General features: G+C 42.3%; 1 protein-coding gene across 1 annotated transcript; it reads right to left on the bottom strand.

The window, feature by feature from the left end:
* Positions 1–482: 482 nt before the first annotated feature.
* CFAP36 (cilia and flagella associated protein 36) lies at positions 483–13,731 on the bottom strand. The gene is made up of 10 exons (XM_061356825.1): positions 13,521–13,731; positions 9,135–9,199; positions 8,594–8,695; positions 7,618–7,732; positions 6,595–6,682; positions 5,683–5,734; positions 3,455–3,581; positions 2,443–2,612; positions 1,883–2,038; positions 483–925 (listed from the first exon to the last, which is right to left on the bottom strand). Exons 1-10 carry the CDS (start codon positions 13,636–13,638, stop codon positions 839–841), a joined length of 1,080 nt encoding a protein of 359 aa, XP_061212809.1. The 5' UTR covers positions 13,639–13,731; the 3' UTR covers positions 483–838.
* Between the last annotated feature and the right edge of the window lie 2,716 nt (positions 13,732–16,447).

Here is a 16,447-nt window from a genome sequence, read left to right on the forward strand (position 1 = left end):
CAGGGTTGGAACTGGGTGAGCTTAAGGTCCTTTCCAACCCAAACCAGTCTGTGATTCTGTGACATTGTGCAAAGGATACTGTCCCAAGTCTGTCAAAGCCAAGCCAGTAAAGATTCACTTTAAAAGATTTCCACTTTGAAACCTTCCTGAGCTGTGCAACTAAAGCAATTAGTTGCATCTATAGCAACATTAGAACTAAGGACTGGTAAACTGCCCCAGAAATACATAAGCCAATGTAATCCTGAGTTACTATGTAAATGCCTGGACTCCAAGTGTTACCTTCATTAAGAATAAGATGGTTGTAGTTGCATTTCCTTGTTAAGTGGGACTTTATTACGTCGTGCAGATGAAAAACAGTTTTGGACAGAGCCTTGGGTGATATGGTGTAGTGTGAGGCATTCCTGCCCATGGCAGGGGAAGAACTGGATGATCTTTAAGGTCCTTTCCAACCCAAACAATTCTATGATTCTATATGCTGAAATGTTCCTAATTCAGAGCTGTTCCTGTAGGAATTACTTGAACAGATTTCAGGATCCGCTTTTGCTCTATGTAATACCAAAGTCTGAGGCCAGTAGTTTAGAAACTGATCTGTGTGTTGCAGTGGTATTAAATGGCTGAACGTGTTCCAGTGAAAGTGAGTTTCCAGCATTCTGGAAAATAAGTGGTTTTAGTGTGTTTCAGTGGAATTTTAAGTACATACAAAGTACTGAGTTACCTTGTCTGCAAGTTCTAGAAAACTAAGTGTAATATTGAAAAGCAACTCCATTCAGTTGCTGGTTCTGTAACTTACTCTAAAAACATACTCATGTTCTTGGGGTCTGCCACGAGCTGCTTAAGATTACCGCTTATTGATAACTTCTTCTTTTAGCTTTTCTGCGAGCATCTTCCTCTTCTGGAGCAACTTCTGTTTCTCTTCTGACATCTCCTAAAAAGCAAAGTGAACAAACACTGCAGTGAACCACAGGGCAAGTGCTGTTGGTGGCAAACCTGAGGCTGCCTCACAGGCTCTTCGGAGTGGTTTGAAACCATGTTATTATCCCATGTTTTGTGAAGTGGATCCCAGGATGGGGGTAACTGGCTCTGTACATCCCTATGCCTCTTTTCCACTGCACTGTACCAGTCTTCTTGGGAGGACTAACCTCAGCTTGAACTGGTGCTGCTTTGTGAGGGGAGTTCCCCATCAACAGTATTTTGGCATGTTCTGAGCGTAATAAAATGCTCAGCAACTCTGAGAAACACCTGAGCCAACAGAAGGTTTTAAGTATATACTCTGCAGAGAGGAGTAATGACACAACAGTTATCACATTGATTTGTGTAAGGTTTAAGGCCTTCTACTAGTTTCGTTTGTGTGGAGAGTTCTCAAGCATTTCTTTTCATACAGATGTACATCAGGCCTAATGTGGTAAATGCATTAAGTCATATTGACCACTACACTGATGAGCAAAAACCAGTTTTGTTACTGTTTTCTTCTCTGAAGACGATTGCTATACTGGTAGGGATTTATCCTGTCATAGGATTCTGTTTTCACCCTGTCCTATGCCTCCAACTCTCACACAGACTTGGGTTTATTTCTATTGGAGGCAACTGGGTAGGTGACAGCAGTATCCACCTTTCAGAGTGCTTTGTCTTTCTAAATGGTATGTGGCTTCTATTGCAGCGGTTGATGGATAGAAAACAAGGATTTCTTCATCTGAAAGTGGCACAAAACTCAAATGAACAGACAAGGAGAAAACCATATATAAATATAGCTACCCCTGAGGATTTGATGATACTGAAGCAGGGTAATGCTGACTTAATCATTGAAACTTCTAGCCTGTAAGCTGCTGCAAAGGTAGTAACTTGAAAATGCTGCCAGCTACAATACAAATGTTTGAATGTTCACCTCTTTAGGAGGCGATTCCTCTGCTTTCTGTGCAGTGTCTGTTGGTAACAGTACATTATTTCTTGAGTCTTTCTTTGTAGCCATCAGCATGTCTCGTTTTTTCTTCAGGTAGTCCTCTCGTTGCTTCAACTCCTGCTTTTCAACCTCTGAGGAATTCTGGAATTGGTTTTTAAACAGAGTTTGAAATCAGTTTTTGGAGTGCATGTTCTGTCAGATAAAAGCATTTACATCCTATTTGCCTCCAAAATCACTAGGTGAAACAAAAAATCCAAGTTGAGGTTTGAAGCCAGAGCTGTCTACTAAGAAATGATCACAGGACAAATGCTGAGTACTGGGTTCTATTCTAAAACTAGAATGATGATCTGGACGTCATGCAAATTAAACCAGAAAATAGTGTTTGTACTCTGTGTTAAAAACAAACCCAGACCAAAACCACCTGATTAAAAGAACAGAAAATACATATTTAAAAGTAATACTGTCTTAAATATATATTTGAAATGTAATCCTGTCTTTCTGTGTTCTAGTTGTTTGGGGTTTTATCTTGTTTGTTTTGAACTTACAGGTCCTTTCATCCCAGCTTTTTGTGCTGCATTTTCGGGACACTTTCCAGCTGACCTTTTCTTACTGTCGCCTTTCCCTTTGGTGCCAGATGGCTGAGGTGAGCTTTCTGCTCCTTTAGGTAATGGTCGGACAGGTTTTAAGTCTTCCTTCACAGGTTTCTGAGATTCCTCTAAGTAGCAATGAGAAAGAATAGGAATAGATAAATAAATCAGTGTTTCTTCCAACAGGCAGATGCCTCTTCAAAACCAGAAAACTTCAAAAAATGAAAATCACATTTATAGAATCATGGAATGGTTTGTGTTGAAGGAACCTTAAAGCTCCTCCAGCTCCAACCCCTGCCACGGGCAGGGACCCCTTCCACTGGAGCAGCTTGCTCCAAGCCCCTGTGTCCAACCTGGCCTTGAGCACTGCCAGGGATGGGGCAGCCACAGCTGCTCTGGGCACCCTGTGCCAGTGACTATTGGAACACTGAATATGAAATCATGTTCCAGGCATTTGACAATTTATAACTCATTGCAGTAGAGGTACTTATGGTGTAAAGCATAATTTAATCTTTCTCAGAGTGCAAATACAGTATCTGGTTTTTGAAAGCTAGTAATAAAAAGGGGAGACATTGTAAGCCCCTAAAAAGTGACTTTTGACAAGGGCCTGTAGGGACAGGCCAAAGGGAATGGCCTGAACCTGCCAGAGTGGAAACTGAGATGAGCTCTTAGGCAGAAGCTCTTCCCTGTGAGGGAGCTGAGGCGCTGGCACAGGGTGCCCAGAGAAGCTTCCTCCAGTTGGAGATGACTTAGAACATCACTGAGTAATAAAACAACTCTGGTCGGAGGCATTTCTGCAGGTCTCTCACTGCAAATATCCTGCTTAAAGCAGGGTGAACTTCAAAGCTACGATGTTTTCCTCACAGCCTATCCAGCCAGGTTCTTCAAACCTTTCTATCCATGGAGTCTTCCACAATTCGGAAACAGCATCACATTGCACACTCAGCACTGCACTTTGCCATAAGATTACCTAATCGAGGTTTTGGAGTTTCTTCAGGACTGTGAGCTCCTTCACTGGGTTCCTTGGATTTAACAGCTTCTCTCGCATCTCCTGGAACACTGCAGGTAACAGCTGGTGACTTTGTTTTATCGCGTGCCTTAAATTAAAGGAGAAACATGCAAAACCAAGCATTCCATCTCCTGGCACTACAGTCCAATTGTCAACACAAAGAAAGCTCCCAAGAGAACTTTGAGTTAAAGCAGTGTTGTTTGCACTACACGCTGCACTGTCAAAGTGAACAAAAGCAAACTACCTATTTTGGTTTACTAAGAGGAAGGTTCTTACTGGCTTACAGTCATAAGTCAGTATTTTTTGGTTTTGTTCAAAACCTGTTCCCTAAACAACAATGAGAGTTTGGGATATTGGGTAAATTGGTTTTTGTTTCCCAAAAGAGATAATTTGGAGTTGGGTTTTTTTTTTGCCAACTTAGCAAACCTCTGTTGTCCACCAGAAAAATCCAGTGCAATAGGAGAAGCAGGACCATATATTGAGGTTTCCACAGAAACAGAGAAATCATCAGCTTAATGGAAACAACAGGTCTGGGTAATCTCTGACACCATTGATTCACATCTTGACAACACAACCTGTATCTCAAAATAGTAAAGACAACTGGGATTTGCCCAGGGAATGTCTACACTGTTCATCAACCATCTAATTCATGTCAAAACCCTCCAGCATCCATCAAAACATGGAATTACGTGGTATTAAAACATTCTCTAAAAAAAAAAATACATTATTGAACAGTAAGTATCAAGGTAAACTTGACTGGGCCTTCTGTAATCTGTTTTATTTATCAAGAGCATTGTTATTCTTGGATAAGCCTGCATTTTAATACAACTTCGATTCCTAAAATGAGCTAAAGTTTGACTTTCCTAGTAGTTTTGTAAGAAATCCAGTAGAAGAGGTGACTTGTTTCCTGGAATGTCATTGTATTATGGGAAGGAAGAGTTTTCTCACCACTCTTCTGCAGTGTCAGACCCTGGGGCAGGGATTTAATTTGGTAGAATATTGCAAGTGTTCAGGACTTGCATTCAATAGCATTGCTACCACAGGTTTGAACTGGGGAGAGGATTAGAAGCACAATGTCAACAAGGAAGTAGCTGCATTTGGTCTGCAGGTGATTTCCTTTGTCACTTTAGGTTTAAGAAAGTGTTTTCTCTTTCCATATGTATTATGTTTGACTTCCTAATGGCAGAAAAGACTAGCAAGGTGATTCTGCTCTCTTCTGAAACAGCCTACAATTCCAGCTATGTGTGTATGTCCTCCCAGGAAAAGGGAGATTTATTGCCACGATTCCACTGCAGTTGATTTCATAGAACCCCATCCTGGTTTGTGTTGGAAGGGACCTTAAAGCTCCTCCAGCTCCAACCCCTGCCACGGGCAGGGACCCCTTCCACTGGAGCAGCTTGCTCCAAGCCCATGTCCAACCTGGCCTTGAGCACTGCCAGGGATGGGGCAGCCACAGCTTCTCTGGGCACCCTGTGCCAGCGCCTCAGCACCCTCACAGGGAAAAGCTTTTGCCTAAGAGCTCAGCTCAGTCTCCCCTCTGGCAGGTTCAAGCCATTCCCCTTGGCCTCTCCCTACAGGCCTTTGTAAAAACCTATTTCAGTTTCAGTTTGTTGCTGAGCAATTGGCAATTTAACCCATCCCTGTTTACATTCAGTTTTCTGAATTCACCTTTCTATACAGTTTACTCTAATTGAGACCAAGTGATGGTCTAATTTGGAGAGGATTTCTGGCTCCTGGTGATTAGGTTCTGGTAGTAGTGTGCAGACTTAATGAATAACTACACTGTCTATGAAGTGATCCTTAAAATTCCTGAAGGATTATGAATGCTGTAATCTCTAAGAAGCTTATACTTTGAAGTCTCTTTGATCTTGACAATATTAGTAATTCAGATGTTCTCTGGATCTGAAAGGTTGACATCCGTTAGCAGGATTTTGGAATTCAGATACTGGAGTGGGAGTATGTTTTCATATGAACTCCACCAAATGGCTGATGGTGTCAATGCCACCATCAAAAAAAACATAAATAACAGACCTTTCAAAGAGCAGTATCAGGCAGACCTTCCTGACAGCCCCTTTGTTTGCTTAGGTTGGTACATACTGCCTTAAAGTGATACAGGTGACACGCAGGACAGAAGATCAGAGTATTCCTTAATCATCAACGTAACTCATCTGGAAAGGTAAGATACTCACTTCTTCAGTTCTCTTTCTTTCTTGCTCTATTTCATATTCTTCCTTAGATTTTCTGTAGCACAAAATACAAGTAAATGCTCAAAACTTCTTCTTTTAGGTAAATTTAGCACTGCTTAAATATTTGAGGACTATCAAAACCATTACAGGATAATTGTTAGTATCCAAAATATTTCCATGACTTAAATTCAAATGCACTCTTAATAGAAATAATTCTGATAAACATACAGAACCCACCATTCTCAGTCTGTCATTCCCTGTGCAAAAACAATTGTGTAAGAATTTCCAGGGCTTGTTTCATTTGCTCCTTTAAAGTCAAGAAGGGAAGTATTTTCTGAATACAGAGGGAAAATGGCATGATTTAATATGTGAATGTATTAATCTGCTATTATTTGTCTATGTTCATATATATATGTGAACTGGGAGTGGAGGAGTATCTGTAGAAGTATACCAGTCCTCACACATCTTCCTGGATCACAGCAACAGTCATTGAACACAGCTAAGAAGGAAGCTGTGGAAAGGAAAAAAGCCTACTGAAAAAGCACCCTTTGTCTTCCCAAGGCTTTGATGTTTAGTGTGTTCCCTGAATGGGTTACAGCCAGTGTGCCTCTCTTGTCCAGAGACATCTAACCCAGGTCTAAGTCTACTTGTAGATTCAGGGAGAAAGGAAATGATGGGGCTCTTCAAGCTGCACATCATTCCATGCATCCACCATCATGGTGGAGCAGTTATCTTAGTCTCCTGATCACACCCACCATCTAGCACCATTCATGTTAGGCAGGGCTTTGTCAAGAACATTCATGTCATCTGTAAGATGAAGTCAGTTTCCTGGGAGAAGCTGGAGCAGTTAGGCCCTACATACCTTTATTTTTTATTGTAAAACAATGTACAAAGTAGGACTGATTCATTTTTTACCTTAGAACCTCCCTCAGTATTTTCATTTCTTCTTGTTCAATTTCACTGAATACATCAGAACCCTCTGTCAAGCAGTCAGGTAAGACACCTACAAAAATCATGGCAAAATTTATGCATTTCTCTAAAGAAAATTATCTTGTAGTCCCTTTGGCATCATCTTCAGGTAGCGAAGAGAAAGAAAACAAACTCAAACCCATCTAATTCTTCCTCTATGTACCTGCTTCCAAAAAGATTTTATATCCTGGGCATCACTGCTAGCAGCAAAAAGGCAAAGGTTTCTGACCCATAAAGTTCAGACATGTAAGGGTAAAGCATAAGCCATACTCTGCATTGACCATTACATGGCATTTCCCACAGACTCAATTCGGCCGTGGCCAACTGAACCATTTTCACGTTTAGCTGTTACATGAAAGTTGACATTTAGAAATGATTCTCAAAAATCATCATGCAGGAAGGAGACAAAACAAAATGGTAAAGCTAAAGACATGAAGTAAAGGAGCAGGTAGATGAAAATCCTTTCAGAAACATCAGCAGAGCAGTAAAGCTCTGTGTAAATTAATTCCTCTTCTTTAGAAGCATGTATTAGCATGCTGAAGCTGTAACTTCTGCTTTCTGGGTTATTCATATGCAACTGTACAGCCTGAATTGCAAAGTAGGCACAGCAGATAGTACAGCATCATTGCTATGCAGGTAGCACAATTCAAACTATCAATATTGTCACTGCTGATGAACACCCAAAATTATCACCAAAAAATGTAACAGAAAACTAAGTCAAGTTTCACAGAAAGATTTAGACAAACACAGCTGAAAAATCTGTTAATTTAAAAAGGACTATAGACAGCTCTCACTGAGAATACAGGCCAGGGACTGAGTACTGAAATCCCAGTCCCAGTACCATCAGCTGCATGTTTTCCATTAACTTGAACTGGAACTGAACCAGTATTCCATCCTCGGTTACAAAAGGATTACAGAGTCATCAATAGAACACTAAAAAGATGAAATCCCACGCTCACCACTTCTTACCATTTCTTTCTTTAATGATTCGAAGAGCTTGCAATTGCATTTCAATATTTTTCTGTACCATCATTTTTTTAAATAGTCTAAAATCTTCTGCTGCCAACACTGTTTGCAAGATGGCCTGTGGGGAGAAAACATGCACAGGGTTAAAACTCATAGAGAAATCATAACCAACTCAGGCTGCTTGGAATTATGTGAAGCTTTAAATTCTGTGGAGCATGTTTTTAATAATTAGATTTAATTCTCCTAGCTATTTTTCCAGCCATACAGGTTGAGCTGATAGTCAAGAAAATAATTCGATGGTTTATGTCTTGAGATCTTATGTTTACAATAACATTAGCACAAAACCTGGATGGATTCCCAGTGTAAGTTTCCAACTGCAATGTGACTTCCTGCATAAATGCATAAGCTGGAGTGAGGAATGTGTGCTCTGAAGAAGCTGGTTACACATCGAGGAGGAGGTACGTCAACAGAGCCCAGTTTGAACTGGCAACAGAAGCTCCCACTGCTCTGCCCAAAATACCTGAAGCAATACTGAAAGATCTCTTTGAGAAGGGGAAGAGTTGCCCAACCAAGTCTTCTCTTCTCAAGGCCAATGTTTCTCTGACAGATTTTACTGTTTTATGATAAAATCAGAGGAAAACATCTTTTATTTTATGGAATATATCTATTTTTTAAGTGTGTTGCTGTGAATGGCTGAAGACTAACATAAAGCTGACATATATGCAAACAAAAGTGGCAGAAACACCCTAAGCTTAAGAGGTTTGTTTAGAAAATACAAAGCATAGAAGATGAATCTCCGAAGGTGTCCGACACATAAATATCTGTCATTATTTTCAAAGGTCAAATAAAAACATATTCTCTTTTATACAATTACACTCTTAAAAAGAAAACTTTGCAAAGTTTCATCTCCACCCAGCTACATTAGTGAAAATACGAAGCTAAAAGGTCAATCTCTACATTCCTTAACAAAAGGAAATACCTGAGAAGTATGTGTCTTTGCAAGAGGAGATGAAAAAGCTTCTTGAAATTTCTCTTCATTAATTCCAACTTCTTTAAGATAGTCTTCTAATAATTTTTCAACCTGAAAGAAAACACAAGCCTCACTAATTCAGTTTTTCTCCCATTATTGCAAGTTAATTCAAGATTTATGAGACTCGCTAGTGAACAAAACACAAGTTACACGTGTCAGACATTGTGTTGTTGGGCATTCTAACTTGACAGAAAAGATGAACATTATCAGCCTTTAAGTACAGTATTTTAGCTAGTGGATATGTTAATTTTAATGAAAAATATGTAATACAGCATAACAGATATGACCGTGCGTTAGTTTCTTTTCTACTTATCTTGTATTTAAGCATGACACCTGAGACTCAAAGGATTTCTGAGTAACACCTATAACAGGCAACATTAGAAAATTCTAAATAACAAAAATAACCCCATCAGAAGTTCATCTAAATCTTACTTTAACATTTTAAATTAGATTTCTTAGAAACCTACCCCAAATAGTGAATAACACTCACCAGAGCTTGGTACTCCTGATAGATTTCTGTGTAAGACAATTTGCTTTCTTCTTCATCATCAAAAACTGTGGGGCAAAACACACACACACATTTTAGAGTTAGGGATGCACTACAAACTAACTTATGCCTTAAAGGATTAACCTTTACAAGGTAATATACTGGATCATATTAAAATACATGCCATTATTGATGATGATGACAATAATAAATGTATTTTCCACACATTCAGGTTAGGCATGTACTTCTGGTAATTTAATGTCACTGAATTTCAGCCCAGGAAAACATATCTTCATAGTAGAAGCAGATTTTTAAGCAAGTTGAGGATTCAGCAGATATGGACACTAAAAAGTGAGGTTTGATATGTTTTTAATATAAGGTTTAATATAACTACCCTGTGAACTTGCATGAGGTTGTTCTAAGGTGGCAGATGACATATATAAAGCAGGAAATTTCTCCCTCTCTCCATGTATTTACATGGAGGATATATTAATGATTTAAACCAAATTTCTTTTAAATGCTATTCACTTAGCAAGAGCCAAAGTGATGCAGGAAATCAGACCCTGTCTGCAGAAAAGCAGATTAACACCAAAGAGAAAATCTGACACAGGTAGATTATTTTCTAATGATATCTATCCTGATTCAGACAAAATGGCCATCTGTATAGTACAGCCCATATTAATCATATTTGTATAAATTTGTATTAAGAACTCGACTGGAAGTATCAAGCTAATGGTCTCTATGCTGCAGAACAGATGGAAGAAGCAGAAAATAAGGGAAACTGAAAACTAGGGTTTGGGAGGTTTTAATTCATGGGGTTTTCATGTCAACAAGAACAGAGGTAATGTCAAACCCAGCAATTAAAGCAGAGGCTTAGAAATAAGACTTCCTCAATCCCCTTCAAGATTAGCCACTATACGCTGGACAAGTCACTTCCCACATCCTGGCTTTGAAGTCGTTTTAAGGATGGGAATTCTGCTTAAATATGTGAATGAGTGTGATTTATTCTTCATCTATATCCGACATCTCTGATGGAAGATGGTGCTGATGCACAGAGGATTAGTCTAACTTTCACACGCATTTAGATGACTTTTTAAATGACATAATCTGGAAAAGCAACATTTGCTTTTGTTTCAGTTTTGCCCAAGGGAAATCTTTTATAACAGGATTAAAACAAAAGCTTTAAAAATATCTAGGAATGAATTCAAATGGTAGAAAAGCACTACAAATCTTATTTCTGTGACAAAACCCAAGAGGGTGAAGACACTTAACTACCTCTATTGTCTTCTGCAGCTCTTCCTGGCCTCTGGGGGATCTCCCTGACAGCTCTTCCAGTCCCCAACCTTTGTCTTAGTTTCTCTGTTCCCTTTTACCTCCTGCTGTTCCTCCCCACCCTGGGCACCTAAAGAAGGGATGACACAGGGATGTTATTCCACAGCCAGTGTCCACACCAACAGCTAATCTCACATTGCCAAAGGGATGCTTCCAAGTCCTCCTCCTCCTTCCACAGCTACAGGACAACATGGAAAGCAGGCTGGAAAGCCTGCACAAACTGCTCTCAGGCTCTGAACTAAAAGGGGATGAAGTTAAGTTCCAAGTAAAGCAAGCTGCAGTCAGCATCTCCTCTGAGTTAAGTGGCATTAAGGAGTACTTTGAATGGAGACCTTGGATTGTCTTGAGCCATAGCTCCTAAACCAAGTAATCATCATTTTCTTTAAGGTTCTGGAACAGTCTTTGATCACCGGACAGGAACAAATGCCTGAAGCAGCACTGGATTGAGGTAAGCCAGGGGACCTGGATATCCTGGGAGACAAGCTCCTCATTTTCCTGCTAAAGCTGAAAACGTTTGCTGGGACCCCTCAAACAGGATGAGTGTTAAGTCTGAGGTCTTCTTGTTACAGACAAGAGCTGGTAAGCAAACCTGAGGGAACTCTCATCTTTCTCTCCTAGGCCCCAGCAATACCTGTTTATTCCTTTGTCTTTATCTTCTGGTGCTCAGAGTTATTCTCAAGTTTACCTATGTCCAAATGATGTTTCAGTTAACACCTTGGAACATGTGAATAAAACTGAAAAGCCCTCTTGCCTTAAGTACATTACCCATGGATTTCACTTCAATTTTACAGCCACATAAAAGGAGATTAATCAAGCCATGAGAAATTAATCAAGCCCCCAGAAAGAGGGAGTGAGAAAAAGCAACCTGTCAGCAGATAGAAATCCATTACACTCATTTACGAGTCGTAGCAAGCCCTTGGCCTAAGTAACTGTAGTGCCAAGGTAAATGCCTTACACACCGATTGCCAACACTCGAATGGTATTTTTGAGGAATCACAGATTACTGCCAGCTTATAAAATGTTGCTGATTTGCTTGTTCAGCCCAAAGACTAAATGCCTTGAGAAGGAAAGGAATTCTTTCCTGACAAAATACAGCAATGGAATCAGCACAGTACATTTATAGAAAGGAAAAGCAAATAGCACAGGTATCTGCAACTGAAATTTCAAATGTCTTTACCTGTGCTTCTTATCAACCCTAGCATTGCAGTTAACACTTCTCTAGCCTTTTTGCTAAAAAAGATGCCCAATGCCAATCTGTAGCACAAGTGATACCCTGGAAGATCATTTATTCAAGTGATTTCTCTCCTTTGTTCCTCCAGGTAGAAAGCAACACGGGGCATTGGCCATTGCACAAGCTTGACTCACACTAAGTGGAAATTTACAGAGGTTCCCCAAATCTTACTGCCAGTAAATGCCCCTCAACCTTCTAAAGAGAGACCATTGCTCCAGAGAGGGATAATCGATTCCCTCGATCCCTAAACCTAGAACTTCTGCACGATAACCAAAGTGCGTCACTGTGCTCAAGATTAAGCACTTCCAAGAGAAACTTCTAGTCTAGATTTCACTCTCTCTTCCTCACTGTAGAGTCCAGCAGCTTTACCCTTTTCTCTTCCCAGTATACAAGGGAAAGGTATACACTCATGAGGCCCTTGGTGGTGGTCTTGGCAGTCCTCAGGTAACGGTTGGACTTGACAATCTGAAGGGTCTTTTCCACCCTGGTTGATTCTATGATTTGAGGATGATCTTGCTTGGAAAGGGTAGAACTGATTCAGGATAACTGAGAAGCAGCTTGTTTAGAAGCTGATCTGAATCAGAGGTGTGTCTATTTCACTGAACATGAAATAAAACCTCTTAATGGGCCCTAACAGGAACATCTGTACAACAGGAGACACTGGCCCCCTGACCAACCATTACAGAAGCTGTTCCGGAGCCCACAGCAGGACAGAGGGGAAGAAGGAGTATGCCCAAGCAGGGACAGTATGTTAATAGTAAGAACCATCGGTAAGTCCCTAGGAATAATGAAATGAAATAAATGAAAGCTTTCATTTTATGACATCCATATTTTAAAGTTAAAATTGCTAGGAGTCCTACATCCTGTCAGGTGATACTGAAGGGACAGATTTACTCATAGTAGCCAAAGAAAGTGACCCTAAATTAGTCTATGGCAACATGCTTTAATACTTCTCATGTGTGGGCAAGATCAAGGGCTACTGTACTGTGTTCTCAAACATGTTTTTGAGACCTGTATGCGTCTCCTCAGGCACCTTTTCACGGAGCTGTAGGTCTGCTCCAGTCCCCCTCTTGCTGTTCGTACTACCCAGGCTGTTCCCCAGATTATCCCGTGATTCTCTCATGTTCTTCTTGAGGAAGAAAAGCAAGTTCAACTGGAGTTGCTTCTGAGCTAAGCTCATGCCTAGGTCGTCCTACAGAACATAACTGGTAGCCACTGGCTTTTTAGTGCTATCGTTTTTTGAGAGGTATTAACTTACGGTTTCTCATCTCTTAACTGCCAGTTGCAGGAATTTAACTTTGTGCCTCCTAGCTTCTGTCCCACTGACCAGACAGTGATTTTAATTGTGCTGTCCAGCTTCCTGAGGAAAACATTTACCTATGGGAAAGCATTAAAGGCCTCTACCCCCTTTCTAGCACACCAGGGTATTACGCACAGCAGAGCGAAGGACCCGCTCGGGTGCCACGCTATAAGCTCATGCCATAATCCCCTGTACGAGCTAATGAGCGCAAATTGCCACAGCCTGACTAATGGCTTGCGGGGGGTCACCGACCTTCCAGGATCAACCCCCCTCCCCAAAACCGGTCCCAAAGCGGAGGCTGTGGCTAAGCAAAACCCGACGAGCCTTCAGCGGGGATCTCTCCCGAGGGGCGCCACGGACACCGACCGGACGTGCCAACCGCCCGGTGCCCGCACCAACCAGCGGGGGCCGGTCCCGCTGCCGCGCAGGCAGAGTCACCCCCCGGGACCTCCCGTCCCCCCGCATGTGCCCGCACCGAGGCCGCTCCCCGCGGGTGGGTTCCGGAAGGCCCGGCCCCGCTGCTCACCGTCGCACTTCTGCTCCATGAACTCCAGGATGGGGATGGACCAGGCGGGCCCGCGCAGGAACCCGGCGATGGTGTCCACCACCCACTCCAAGTCGCCCTCCTCCTCCTCGGCCGCCATAGCCGGGCCGGGCCGGGCCGGCTCCGCCGCGGGAGGAAGGCAGCGGTTGGAGCGCCCGCCCGGCTCTCTAGCAACCGGCGTCACGGGGCGGGGCGGAGCGGAGCGGGGATGGAGGCCGCGGGAGCGTAACGGGGAGGCGGGGTAGAGGTGTGGAGAGCCGCGGAGCTCGGCGGGACCGGATCGGGATGCTCGCCATGCCCGCCGTGGAGGTCCGGGTACCGGGAGTTAGAGCGGACCTGCGGCAGGGGGCAACCGGTTAACGCGACGCTTGGCGCTGCAGTGCTCCGCAAGGATGTGGATGGAAGGTGATCTTCGGACCGAGAATTCCCGTTCATCCGCTGTTTGTCCTGCATGGAGTGTGCGACCGGCAACTCCTCTGTGCCTCCTCAGCTGCGGTACCCGCTGCTCCCATTCCCAGCCACCTGGGCTGAACGTGTCTCTCATCAGGCCCTCGTGGGGACACGGATACCTCGGCACAACTCGTAACTAACACCCTGAGGTGTAAGGACTAGGAAATCATTTACAAGGCAATATGTAAGAACACTGACATTAAAACTTGATCATACAGGTGTTCTTTCTTAGGGCTGGTATTTGTGGATACATTCCTTTTATCCGCTAAAATTAACGTAATCTCTGTCCTTGTTGCACTGCTGAAAGACTGAAAAGGTTTTCCTATGTTTAAGTGTGTTGTCTTTCCTTTTTTTTTTGTGCGTGTGTTGCTGGTAAGTAAAAACAAAACAACCCATAACAACCAAAACTGCTTGAAATCTATTTCTACCTCTGCCCTTGTCTGAGGTCTTTTAGGCAGGGAAGGAACCAGTGGTACCGTGGTCACTGCAGTTGATGACACCAGGCTTCACTCTTGTTCTTACTCGGTAAAACCCCTCATAGTCATTAATGAGATTTCAACCTGCAGAAAGATCCAGGGCTGGGTGTACAGTGATTTATTTTCATCTCAGAGGTTACAACTTTGTGCTGTCCTCGCTGCAGAGAAATACTGATCAGCCGTGCTTGACTTCATCATTTTAGAATGATGCTGCACGGAAAGGTCACTAACTCCATTCATATCATCAGTGCTTCCATTTCAACAGCCAGTTTTGTGGGCTGCAACTATTGGTAGTATGAAGGTATTGCTTGGAGAACAGCTACCTCAGATTTGATTGTTCACGTAACTTAATCACTAATTCAGGTTTACATAAGTGTGAAGTATGTTCACCTCTCACATGCGCTGTCATATATGGGCAAACACCCACCATGAAATGAAACTGGGAAACTTGGAAAGGCACCGGGCAGGGCTCAGACCAGAAAGTCCTGGAGTTTTATATGTTTCTTCTTTGAATGAAGTAGGTAAAAGCTCATCACAGACAAGCATGCTTGGTAGCCAGAGAGCATCTGACATTTGGATGTGACTTCTCAAAAAGGCAGTGTGTATTTCCAGACACAGGGTGTTTGTGCCTCATACCAGAACTCACAGCATGTACCTCACCAAATAGAACAAAGCTGAAAGCTGAAGGCTCTCCTAATTTCTCTAGTCACTATTGATACTGAGATTAATTGCAATAAAGAGGTGATAATGCCAAAATTAGTTTTGTTCTTTGCATCACACGCTTACATATCAGTGCACACAGCTGTACTGTAGGACATGCCCAAAACCTCTGGCTTCTCTTGCTTCTGCTAACAACATGCTTGTCTCTGCAGAGGTCAGCTGAGATGTCTTAACGTGCTGAGAAAAACCTGCTTATTCTTTCAGCATGGGTAATCTTTTCACTTACTTGTTGCATGAAAATGAAAACGTTTCATCACAGTTACAAGAAAAATTGCTTGAGTAATGAATATGAGGGAATTCCATCCACTTTAATCAAAACCATTTTATCACCTTTACAAAACTGCCCAATGTTATTAAGTTATATTCTTAAATGTCAGGGGAACACTTGAGTTAGTCTTTTAGCTGTAACAGCACAAAAGCTAGAGCAGGACATGCTCTCCTGTCTGACTCACAGAAGAGCAATTACTGCTCCATCTTCTGTCTCCTCTGGACAAGGAACCGTATTGGACACTTTGACAGACTCTTAGTTCATTGCTTTTTAGATGCAGTGACAACCAAATTTTGTCACGCCTTTCCAGTCTGCATGCTGCTGAGTCCTTTATGGCTGCACTCAATCCTCTTTGCCTTCAGTGGGTTCCACTCATACGTGTAATGCAGCAAATCAGAAAGCTGAAGGTATTGTATCTCCATTCTCTCTTCTAGCAAATAATTCTTGCACTATTAGAGTATTAGTAGTACTAGTAATCTATATCAATCTATAATAATCTATAATACTGTACTGTGTCCAGTTCTGATGTCCCAGACATAAGGACATGGAGCTGTTGGGGCAAGTCCAGAGGAGGCCACGAGGATGATGAGGGGCTGGAGCACCTCCTGTAGGAGACAGGCTGAGAAAGTTGGGGCTGTTCAGCCTGGAGAAGAGAAGCTGCGTGGAGACCTCAGAGCAGCTTCCAGTGTCTGAAGGGGGCTACAAGGATGCTGGAGAGGGCCTCTTCACCAGGGACTGTAGCGATAGGACAAGGGGTGATGGGTTCAAACTGAAACAGGGAAGTTCAGGATAGATATAAGAAGCTCTTCTCCATGAGGGTGGTGAGGCACTGGCACAGGTTACCCAGAAAAGCTGTGGCTGCCCCATCCCTGGAAGGATGCAGATGATCAAAACTAATGAATTTGACAAATTAAATAAAAAAGAGGCGAAAAGTGAGGAAAAAGAGCTTTTAGCTACTGGGAAAGCAAAGTTGGTTTATATCACCTTTAAATTCT

Source organism: Neopsephotus bourkii, unplaced genomic scaffold (assembly GCF_033783945.1).
Source record: "Neopsephotus bourkii isolate Nb327-2 ecotype Australia unplaced genomic scaffold, CSIRO-AGI_Nbou_v1 NB_873, whole genome shotgun sequence".
In the NCBI taxonomy this organism is placed as follows: Eukaryota; Metazoa; Chordata; class Aves; order Psittaciformes; family Psittacidae; genus Neopsephotus; species Neopsephotus bourkii.

Coding starts and splice junctions, on each gene's coding strand:
- CFAP36 (XM_061356825.1), bottom strand. CDS start 13,638: ATGGCGGCCGAGGAGGAGGAGGGCGACTTGGAGTGGGTGGTGGACACC. Junction 8,696..9,134: donor ATCAGGAGTACCAAGCTCTG/GTGAGTGTTATT, acceptor GTTTTCTTTCAG/GTTGAAAAATTATTAGAAGA. Junction 7,733..8,593: donor CAAAGACACATACTTCTCAG/GTATTTCCTTTT, acceptor TTCTCCCCACAG/GCCATCTTGCAAACAGTGTT.